This window comes from Taeniopygia guttata, chromosome W (genome assembly GCF_048771995.1).
Source record: "Taeniopygia guttata chromosome W, bTaeGut7.mat, whole genome shotgun sequence".
Classification (NCBI taxonomy): domain Eukaryota; kingdom Metazoa; phylum Chordata; class Aves; order Passeriformes; family Estrildidae; genus Taeniopygia; species Taeniopygia guttata.
Window position 1 is genome coordinate 8,776,709 of NC_133064.1, and position 12,184 is coordinate 8,788,892.

Below are 12,184 nucleotides of genomic sequence, written 5' to 3' on the forward strand. Positions count from 1 at the left end.
TAAGGAATCTGCCTATCTTTTGGATATAGTTTTGAGTTTTTCAGCCAGAGAGAAATCTGAACTGATTTTTCTACAGGATGTGAATTGCATGCATTATATAACCAGTTTGCTGACTTAAATTCACATCATTTATAATCTGGAATACTGCTAGATGATTCTTCAGTTCTAAAAGGCCTTGATATGTAGTGACAAAAGTATAAAAGCTGGGGTTTTGTTAAGATCCAGCTTTATTGTTTTTAAAATTAGCCTTGTGATAGACTGCTGACTGATTAGATAAAAGTACCACATGCAGCATTTTGCGTACAAACTCTGATAGTCTGAAATCTTTGGAGATCTGTTTATTCTTGCATTTAAGAGAGTAGTAAAATGCTACTAATCTTCCATTTCTGTTTGAAGAATTGGAAAAATAGGTATAATTATACCATGTGCATCAAATTATATGGGTAAACATAGGACTGTGCCCTGAAAAAACTAATGTTCTGAGGGTAATGTGTTTATGGTCCTTTTCCCGTTCATATGTCCTTCTTTTCTTTCCTTTTGTTAAAGGACATCTGGCCAGACATCTGCAAATGCACACTCATCTCGAAGCCATGCAGTGTTTCAGATTATTCTCAGAAGGAAAGGGAAATTGCATGGTAAATTTTCTCTGATTGACTTGGCTGGCAATGAAAGAGGAGCAGATACTTCTAGTGCAGATAGGCAGACTCGACTGGAAGGTGCAGAAATTAACAAGAGCCTTTTAGCACTCAAGGTAACTGAAATGTCTCCATTGCCTTTGAGTATGTGAAAGCCTTCCACATATAATAGCAATGACTATTGGAATTAGTGGTTTTGCAGGCTTTGCTTCTCTACATTGTCTCCTGATGTGACATGTAAAATATAATCTTGTTTTTCCTTTAAATACCTGAAAAAACACTTGGTAATTACCAAGTACAAACATTGCAGAAACATTTTGCTATCAATTTTCATGTAGTAAAAAACAAACAAACAAACAAACAAAATCCCCAGTAGTTGAATTTGAACACTTTTTTTTTAACGTACACTTAAAATGGGGGGGAGAGATAACTTACTTTTATACTCAAGGTCTGAAATACTAACTGGAAATATACTTACTGATCTCAGTTCGTTTTTTTTTTTTTAATTAAGAAAAAACTTTTAAAAAATATACCTTTTGTAGTGGTTTAACCTCAGCCAGAAACTAAGTACCATGCAGCTGCTCACTCAATCCCCTCACCCCTTCCCCAGTGGGATGGGAAGGACTATCTGAAATAAAGCAAAACCCATGGGTTTAGATAAGAACAGCTTAATAATTGAACTAAAGTAAAAGATAATAACAATAATAATAATTGTATTGAAAAGGAGAGAGAGACAGAGAGAAATAAACCCCAAGAGAAACAAGTAATGCACAATACAGTTCCTTGCCACACTCACTGATGCCCTGACCATCCCCCAGCAGCTATCAGCCCATCTTGACCAACTTCCCCCAGTTTATAGACTGGGAATATTGTATAGTATGGAATATCCCTTTGGCCAGTTCTGGTCAGCTGTCCTGGCCATGCTCCCTCACAGCTTCTTGTGCAACATCTCCCTGGCAAAGCATGAAACACAGAAAGGCCCTTGACTCAAGGTAAGCACTGCTCAACAACAACCAAAACATTAGTGTGTTATCAGCATTATTCTCACACTGAATCCAAAACACAGCACTACAAGCTACTAAGAAGAAAATTAACTCTATCTTAGCCAAAACCAGGACAGTCTCCACCCCTTATTCTATACCATTTACATCATGCCAGGTCCCACACTTTCCAATACCCCATCACCTTTCCTATTTTTTGATAGATATACATACAGATATCATTCCCTTAGTCTATGGACCATCCCTGTAAAAGTCGGTTGTGTTCATTTAGTCCATGACCTTGGGCTCCATCTGTCATAGCAGTCCTTCAGAACAGGAAAGACGGTGTGTGGTACTGGATTGTTGCAGTTGAAGTCAGATCAATCTTGGATAGTTATTAACATAATACAATTTAATTAATTGGTTATTCTTAACCAAAATCAAATCCCCTTGAGGCACACACCAGACTTGCCCATCCTCCCGCATTACCCACCAAGTGCACCCAGGTCCTTGAGCAAAAGCAGTCCCATGGATGGATTTACCTTTGCCCAAGGCAGGAATTACCCAGACTGTTTTCCCCAGCATATTTTTAATGTGTACAGCAATTCTATCCCCCTTGTAAGCACTTAACAGTTTTGATTGGGCAGGGCCAGCCTGATTGGCAGATCCTCTGCTGTTGACTAGGCAGATGGCCTTTGCTAAATGTATAGCCCAGTGTCTGAAAGTTCCACCACAAATTCCCCTCAGTGTAGTCTTTAACAGTCTATTACATTGTTTGATCTTTACAGAGTGTCATGGTTTGACGCTGGCACAATGCCAGCACCCCCATGAAAATGCAACCTATCAATTGAATGCTGTGAAATGCGATCGAGAACAGAGCAAAGCAGGCCTAAGCTTAATAACAAAGGAAAAAAAAAAATTTTATTAAGCTACCACTACTACTATAAAAGAAAAAAAGAAAGGAAAAAAAAACCACACACACACAAAATTCAAAATGAAAAACTTTCAAAACATTCCTCCTCCCACCACCCAAATCCAACAAACCACAGTGAGACACATTTGGACCCTTAATCAAGTCTTCACCCTTCCACATAATCAATACTGAGTCCATCAGGGGAGAGAGGAGTCTCCCTTGCACCATAGACCCCCAGGAAACACAGCTGCCACCTCTTGTGTTTCCATGTGACACGTGGCACCGCCCAGACACACCGGCCAGTGTGACACTCTCCTCTCCATGTCACAGTGCTCTCACCACCGTGCATGGACAGAGACTGCTTATAGGGCTTCTTTAAGGATGCTTTGCCAAGGACCAACAGGAACAACAGTTCAGTGTCTCATTTTGGGACTAGAGTCCCCCCCATTTTCCCCTGGGGCCGAGGGTCCAAGAACAGAGATCGTCTTCTCTTCTTCTGTGAAGACGGAGAGCATCATCACACCCTCCTCAGCTTTTCTCTGTTCATTCCTGAACTGGTAGTTGCTGAAGGAGTCTTTTGGCTCACCATTGCATCCCCCTAAAATGCAGTCTCTCTTCGAGGAAGGATTGGTTCAGTCTATGGCTAACAAGAAGAGTCCAGCCAAAAGCCACTCCATCATCTCCCCCCAACCTTCTTTCCCTAACTCCTGAGGTCCCAGGCTGTCTCTCTTTCCTTCAAATTGAGGAGGAGTAATATTTCACAAAGCCTTCATTTCCCAAGAAAGGGTTAAAATTCCCAGACTCCCCGGATGGCTGAAATCTCGGCCCAGGACTCTGTCTCCCACACTGGGTATCTTTCCCCCCCCCCCCTTCTCCTCTGCCAGCAAACTTCCAGGTGTCTGCTGGCTCTCTATCTCTTTCCCTCTAGGTTCAGGGGGGTGGGGGGAGGGAGAACAAAGACATCTCAGACGTTCTCCACCCTTCTGTCCGCAGGAGCTCTCCCAGCTCGGTTACCGATCCTTCACCCCCCTGGCCTACCTCTGCAGGCCACGTCTCCCCTCCCCCTCCCAGCTGGTGGCTGGGCAGGGGAGATCTGCACCCTCTGATGACCGGAACCAAAGAGAGTGAGTTCTCCTGGGAATTCTGCTTTTAACCCCTCTGTGTTCTCAGAGGCGTGTCCACCTTCAGTTGGTCACCCCAAGTGTCAGTATCCAAACCTGACCCCTGACTGGATTGAGAAAATTCTTTTCCCGTGTCAAACCACGACACAGAGGCTGGTGCATAATAGGGAATATGATACACCTACTCAGTTCCATGTTCTTTGGCAGAAGCGTTTATGAGGTTGTTTCGAAAATGGCTTCCATTTTCTGATTCTGTGCATCTGAGGTTATATCACTGACTCAATTCTTTCTGGAGTACCATGTCACCATAAGACTTCCATTCCAAGGCCCAGGATACCGTTCCAGGCAGTGCCATGGGGCACAGGGTGTGTTTCCAGCTGTCCGGTGGTTGTTTCCACCATTGTAAGCACACAGTGCTTGCTGTTACAGGTTTGGGGGAGTGTTATATAGTCATTCTGCCAGGCCTCCCAATACTTATATTTCAGCCATTGTCCCCCATACCACAGAGGCTTTACCTGCTTGGCCCTGCTTAATTGCAGCACATTTCACATTCCAGGATAACCTGTGCGATAGTGTCCATGTTTAAGTCCACCCCTCGATCACGAGCCCACCTACATATTGCATCTCTTCCTTGATGTCCCAAGGTGTCATGAACCCACTAAGCTAGAAATAATTCACCCTTATGTTGCCAATCCAAATCCACCTGAGCCACTTCAGTCCTAGCAGCCTGATTCACCTGCTGGTTATTCTGATGTTATTCAGTGGCCCGACTCTTGGGTTCACAAGCATCCACATGATGTCTCTTCAGCACATCACCTTCTCCTGTAGTGACATTCTGAAATCTTTGCCTTCTGGCCAGTTCATGATCATTTCCAAGATTCCTAGATGACTGGGGTTTCCTATCAGAGCTCATCGTGTGATCAGTGTGACCCACTTACTCCATGTAGCATCTGTTTCATGATGTGCAGAGGATACTCTGCCTTTGAACATCCAACCCAACATTGGTAACCAGGGTGCCAGGAGGAACTGGGCTTCAGTGCCAATCACCTCAGAAGCAGCTTGAACCCCTTCATAAGCTGCCAGTATGTCCTTTTCAGTTGAAGTATAGCAGACTTCTGATCCTCTGTATGCCCAACTCCAAAAACCTAGAGGTTGACCTCAAGTCTCCCCTGGTGCTTTCTGCCAGAGGTTCCAGGTAGGACCATTCTCCCTAGCTGCAGTATAGAGCACATTTTTTACATCTTGCTCTATTTGGACTGGCCCAAGGGCTACAGCATGAACTGTCTCCTGTTTGATTTGTTTAAAAACTTGTTGTTGCTCAGGACCTCATTTGAAATAATTTTTCTTCCAGGTCACTTCATAGCAAGCGCTGACAATCAGACTGTAATTTTGAATGTGCATTCCCCAGAATTCCACAATACCTAAGAACGTTTGTTTATTTCTTACTAATTGGTGGAAACATTGCTACTGACAACATTCATCTTGTCATTTTATTCCTAAAACCTGAATCTCCTGTGCAGGTCCATTGACCTTACTTTGTTTTATAGTAAAACCATGCTTCAGAAGGATTTGAACTATTTTCTTCCCTTTTAGAAACTTCTGCTATATTGCCCCACACAATTATATCATCAATATATTGCAGGAGTTCTGGAGCTTCACCTTGTTCCAGTACAGTCTGGATCAGTCCATGGCAGATGGTTAGACTGTGTTTCCACCAGTTGATTCCAGGCGTACTGGATGACCCTCCAAGTCAAAGCAAACTGTGGCCTGTACTCTGTCACCAGAGGGATTGAGAAAAACACATTAACATTATCAATTGTGGCAGTGCTGGGCTGCCTTTGACTCCAGTTCCTACTGAAGTTCCAACATGTTCAGTATGGCAGCACTTAGTGATAGTGTGACTTCATTCAGTTCATGACAATCTACTGTTAATCTCCATTCTCTGTTAGACTTTCACACTGGCCATATGGGGCTGTTAAAGGGTAAGTGGGTCCTGCTGATCACTCCTTGGCTCTCCAATTGACAAATCAGTTTATGTATTGAAATCAGAGAGTCTCAGTTGGTGCAATATTGCTGGTGGTGCACCATTGTGGTAGCAATTGGCAACTGCTGTTCTTCAACTTTCAGCAACCCCACAGCAGAAGGGTCCTCCAAGAGACCAGGCAAGGTAGACAACTGTTTAACTTCCTCCATCTTCAAGACAACTATCTATATCAAAAGCCCACCCCTGAAATACCCTCTCCTGAGATAGTCTGTGCCAAGGATGCACAGAGCCTCTGGGCTGGTCTCAATGGAGTGTTTTTACCACTCATTCCCAGTCAGGCTAAGATCAGCCTCCAGTACAGTCAGCTGTTGGAATCCCCCTGTCACTCCAGAAATACAGGTGGATTCTGCCCCTGCATAGCCTCATGGCATTGGAGTACACTGTGCACCAGTGTCTACAAAAGCCTTGTACTCCTGTGGGGCTGCTGTGCCAGACCACCAGATTCACACTATCCAGTAAACCTGGTTATCCCTTTCTTCCACCTGGCTGGAGGCAGGGCCCTTCTAGTCCTGGTCATAGGATTCTTCACTTACTTGTAGAAATGAATTAGAATTCTGTTCCATAGAATCAGAAGTAAAATCAGCCCTTCTATTCTGACTGGGAAACTGCCACTGGAGACTGGAACAGTAACTTTCCTGCAAGATCCCCCATTTCTGATTGTTTTTCCCTGCAATTCATATACCTGTGCCTCTAGGGTCAAGGTAGGTTTTCCATCCCACTTCCTCATATCCTTTCCTTGGTCCTGCAAGTAAAACTACAGGGTACCCTGTGGTGTGTATTTTCTATATCCTCCCTTTTGAGAAAAAGAACTCTTACTGTTAATAGCTGAGATGCAGGTCCACACAGGTGGGGAGTAGGACATCTTTTTGTTGATGAAACTCCTAGAACAATTTTTTATACCTCTGGGAGAGTTTTTCCACAGCCACAAGGGAGTAGCTGCAGTGCCCGTCGCTGGGGTTGTAGTAGCCATTGGGCCTGTTGTTTTGTTGTCAGATCCAGAGACTTTCTTTTTTCCCTGAGGGTACTGAGCAGTGTTGAACAGAAAATCACTTCCGTGGCAGGCTTCTTCCCTCTTCACCAAAAATCAAGCCATGCAAAAAACCACCACACTTGCCTTCAGGGGTGGGTCATAACAACAAATGCTTTGTGAACACTGTCAGGCTGAGTGCTGTGACCACTTCCTTCGGGAGCCTATTCCAGTACCCAATCATACTCTGGGTGAAGAACTTTTTTTCTAATATCCAACTTAAACCTCCCCTGACACAACTTCAGGCCATTCCCTCGGGTCCTGTCACTGGACACCAGACAGAAGAGATCAGTGTCTACCCTTCTTCTTCCCCTCACTAGGAAGTTGTAGACTGCAATGAGGTTCCCCTCACTCTCCTCTTTTCCAGGCTGAACAGACCAAGGGTCCTCAGCCACTTCTCATACAGCTTCCTGTCAAAGCCCTTTACCATCTTTGTTGCCCTCCTTTGAACATGTGAAAAACAGAATTCACTGCTTAGAATTTTTAAAAGTTTAATAATAATAGTATAGAAAAGGGCAATATGTCCAGCACTGGGGTGGTCCTGGCCAACAGCCAAAGAACACACCGGTGTATACAGAAAATGTTATTTTTATACTGTTACTACAATGCTGAGATACATGCACATTCATGTGTGTCGTGCATTATCCAAACATTCTTGCCAACTTTCTGATGTTTTGGGAACTCCTTTGTTTGACTTCTTCACACTCCATCTTAACTGCATATCTTAGTTTGGAAATGGGGGTGTATATTCTATTCCTATCAGTTAGAGGTGAGGCAGTTATCTTCTGTTAACTGGGCAGTTTTCTGGGGGAGATATCTTCTGTTAATGGGCCATTGAATCTCACTGCATGACTGATAAAATTACATCATCCCACTGTGAGAAGCTCCACCCAGAGGGAGGAGCCAAGCATTCCTAACTGGATATAATCAGAGAACTGGAAGACCACAGCCAGCCTTTCCCACTGGATTCCCAGAGGAAGACCAGGTCCATCTACACTACCACTGGATCTTCAGAGGAAGACTACACCCTTCTACAGGATCACTGCTTCAATAGAACCACATCTGTCACTCCAGGAGGACTGCAGCCACCATTTCCATTGGACTGCCACCAACACCCTGACCCACTGGCTCTGTCAGTGTTGTTTTGTATTACTGCATTGTTTATTTTATTTTGTATTTTCTTCCCTAATAAAGAACTGTTATTCCTGCTCCCATATCTTTGCTTGAGGGCCCCTTAATTTCAAAATTACATTTTTCCATTTCAGGGGAGGCTCCTGCCTTCCTTAGCAGACACCTGTCTTTTCAAACCAAGACACTACATGACATCCTGTGTGTCAGGTCAATATATTTTATTTCTTCTTGTGTCTCCACCCTGCTGTTTCACATCCTCTGATAATGATTTAGTATGTCCTCCTTAAATTTAACATAGTATTCTGTAATTGTCCTGCAGTGCTCTGGTTTGTGTCACAGTTATCTTATTTTGGACAGGTTGTTCAGTGGATGGCCTTACACTGTTTTTAGTTACACAAAAGCCTTTTTTTACATCTTTTGTTTTGCTAAGGTCTATAACACAGTACATTCATCGCACTATTATTTACATAAGTGATACATAGATATTATATTCATTACACTACTATTTCTATGAGCATACTTAAGATGATAGATTATATTACATTAGCAAGCAGCTAAAAAGAGTTATAATTTATACTATTTCTAAATTCCTTTAATCACTAACAACATGCATAAACTAATACATAAATGTGAAAGCCAATATTATCTGGTCATTTTTTACAAACACTTTCTAATAGTTTAATATCTTTCTTATATTGTGCTGCCCCAAATTTCTCACAATATTCAAGGTGAGGCCTTGAAATCCCTGCAGTTTTTCATATATTATTCAAGAAGACATCAAGAAAGCTATGAAATATTATTTAAATAGTCAAATGCTACTATTATTTGCTTTATAATGCTCAAAAGGCATTCAGTCTAAATAGGGACATTTTTATTCTGAGCCCATTTAGTTGTTTTATGCTGTTTCACTATGGCAATGCTTTCTTGGATTATCATCCCAGAGTTTATAGCCTGGCTCTTGGAAGAAACTGTTTCTAGGAAATTTCAGGATATAGATGCAGCTCAAGAATTAGCTGAACTGCTGTAGAACTATTCATGTATTCATTCCATCTGTTAGTCTTGTTAAAAGCAAAGGTACTATATAAAAAGATTTTGATGTACAGTTGTTTGAAGAAGTTCTGTGTGTAAACATGTTAAAGCTGTACCAGGAAAGCCCTGATTCTTAAGAGATGCCTGTACACAAAGTATTAAGGCAAAGCCAGAAACTTGAATTAATGATACTAATATGACTACAGCAAAACAAATTTAAATTTGAACGTTCTTTCTGTAAGAAGTAATTTATTATCTGATGTTAGAAATCTGAGTGGGCAGAAGTGATGTCTTGATTTGTGCGATCTTAGTTTGTGCTATTGTACTTAGTTGCTGCTGTAACTTCTATAGTAATTTCTTAATATTCTGTACAGTATTTCTCTCTGGAGCTCTTCAACCACAACAGATATTAGTTTAGCCCCATACCATTCTTGTGACTGAAAGGGGAGGTAAATGTTATCCTTTTTCTCATGAAGAATGTTCATAAACAGGGAGTGGCTTACAATTTCAAGTGTTTTCCAGTATTGAGTACATCAATACAGAGCTTATACTTACTAGGTTTGTGACCTGTGGAAGCTTTCAGAAAATTTGGGTGTCACACTATGACACGAAATAACTCACACACGGACACCAGATGCAAAAGAGCAAAGAAAAGAACCAAGAGAGATTTTATTTTCTGACTCCACAATATATAGGATTTCAAAAGTGACAGTGGATTGGAGGGTGAAACTGCCACCTCTCCAACCACACTGGTCAAACCAACAGTCCATCAATTCTCTCCACCCACAAAGAAGAATGCAAAACAATCATTATTTACATGAACAGTGTGAGAAGATTCAGTAGAAATATGTAAACATCAGAAGGCATAGAAAACTTTTAGAACTTTAAAACTCGCAAAAGAACGGGGCAACATTTGGGCACCAGTGTTTTCTTCTGAGCTGTAGAGAAAGTCAGTGATGAAGCCAGAATCAAAGCTACTGCTTTTAACTGATAGAGTTAATGTGAGTCATAGTCCACGCTGCTTCTGCTGGCAGAGGCTGTAGATCATTAAGGCTTTTGCAGATCATAAATCAGAAATAGTTGTTACTCTGGAGATTTAGCATCAACAATTTTTTTTTTGTTGTTCTTGTTGAGTACAATATATGTAAATGTTTTAGATGAGATTCAGAAAGTACTTAGGCTCCTAAGTCCTTTTTAAGTTCCAACCTCTCTACTGAGCTTAATGAGAGATGAAAGCCTAACACTTCTTGAATTCAATTTTACATAACTTCAGCAACATAACTAAGGCATATATTTTCTGATTTTGAATTGCATTTGTATTATGCATTTTTTCTTTAATGGGGATTGTATACATATGAGGTTTTACTCTGATTTTATTAAATATAAATCTGTTTGTTCTTTCAGGAGTGCATTAGAGCCTTAGGCCGAAATAAACCTCATACGCCATTCAGAGCAAGTAAACTTACTCAGGTGCTAAGAGATTCATTCATAGGAGAAAACTCCCGTACCTGTATGGTAAGTTTGTTTAGTTAACTGTATGCTTTAACAATTAATTGAGGTTATATATTAACTGAAACTATATTTGAAGTTAGTCTTTCAGCAGAGGCGTTTCAGATAACTTTCTCTCGTCTCACTTTTTATTGGCCTTTCTGATTGCTTGTTTTAGTTTTCTAGCTAGACAAGCTGGAAGCACTTTAGGTTGAGGGGGTTTTGTTTGTTTTTAATAATGTCTTAATTATAATATTGTTTATTGAATCAGAATTTTGGAAAAGGTGATGTACACTGGAAGTATAGTGGTAAGTTATGATCTTTAAATGACAAAGGCAAATTTAAAATTGGTATCAAAGGTATCAGAATACGGTCTAGGCTGTTAAGGGGAGTAGTTGGGACAGATGAGATGAATAGTTGTATACTGTATAAAAGTGCATTTGCATCAATCTGAAAAAACATAATTCTTCTGTCAGATGGGAGAAAGAACAGACAAAAGCACAGAGGTCCAGTGGTTTTATTTGTGCATCCTTAATGTTTCTCCTTATGGAAATGTAAATTCTCTGCAGTGGACACTGATTGTTAAGCTTGTTTGCTATGGTGGGTTGATCTTGGCTGGCTGTCAGGTGCCCACCAAACCACTCTATCATTCCCCTCCTCAGCAGAACGGGGGGCAAATAAGATGGAAGTCATGGGTCAAGATAAAGGCAGTTTAATAAAGCAAAAGCAAAGGCTGCATGTGGAAACAAAAGAAAACCAAAGAGTTTTATTCTCTATTTCCCATCAGGACACAATGTCCAGCCACTTCCTGGGAGGCAGGGCTTCAGCATGTGTAGCAGTTGCTCTGGAAGACAAATGTCATAAAAATGAATGTCCCCCTTCTTCCTCCTTTTTCTTAGCTTTTACATCTGAGCAGACATCATATGGTATGGAATATCCTTTGGGTCAGCTGGCCTGGCTATGTTCCTTCCTAGGATCTTGCGCACACCCAGCCTACAGGCCTTCAAGGGTGAAGGGGCAGAATGGTGAGACAGCACTGATGCTGTGGCAGCACTGCTCAGGAGTAGCCAAAACCCTGGTGTGTTCTCAACACCTTCCCAGCTCCCAATGCAAAGCACAGCACTGGGAGGGCTGCTATGGGAGAATGAACTCCAGTTCAGCCAGACCCAATATATTTGTGTTGGTTACTTTCCACAGGCTCCTTGGAATTAGTCTAGAGCTGACAGAAATCTTCAGACCACAACATGAAAACCATGGTGTTAGGGCAGCCTAGTCTTCTCTTTGGATGTTAGGTATGGTTCTAATATGAAACTGGTGGTAAAATAGCATTTTTGACTAATCTCTTTTCTTTGGTTTTCTACTGAAAACACGGAATTGTTTTCTTTCCACTGGGACAACTTCATAAATCATATTCAAGATCAGAAAGCTAAACTGTGCATCTCTAGGCAATGTATCCTCACTGCTGAAGAAGTTTTGGAAAGTTAGCCTGTTGGGAATTCCTTTCTGTACATAGAAGGAGTAACATTTGTGAATGTTTTGTGACATTCTCACCATCACCTTTACCACTCCTTTAAGTGCTAACAAGCTGTCTTCATTTTGATGAAGCTTTTTAATTTAATTATTACTCTTCTTATAGAGTTAACGTAACATTTTTCCTGTTTAAATGCATGAAAATGCCATCGAGAATAATACATGGTATATGGGTGTTTAATTTCTGATAAAGCTTGCATTCCTTCCTTTTATATTCAATATAGTTCTAAATTAGGAAAAAAAAATCTCCTCTGAAAGTGAGCGAAAATATGCTTGAATTATGTTA

General features: G+C 41.3%; 1 protein-coding gene across 8 annotated transcripts in view; it reads left to right on the forward strand.

Annotated features, from left to right (window-relative positions):
- LOC116806870 (kinesin-like protein KIF2A) overlaps positions 1-12,184 on the forward strand; it is a 132,929-nt gene that overhangs the window by 96,199 nt on the left and 24,546 nt on the right. For all 8 annotated transcript variants that reach the window (XM_032744654.3, XM_032744652.3, XM_032744659.3 and 5 more), the window contains 2 exons: positions 547-751; positions 10,285-10,395. In XM_032744654.3, the coding sequence (XP_032600545.1) occupies positions 547-751; positions 10,285-10,395 (316 nt within the window). The remainder of the gene's footprint in view (positions 1-546; positions 752-10,284; positions 10,396-12,184) is intronic.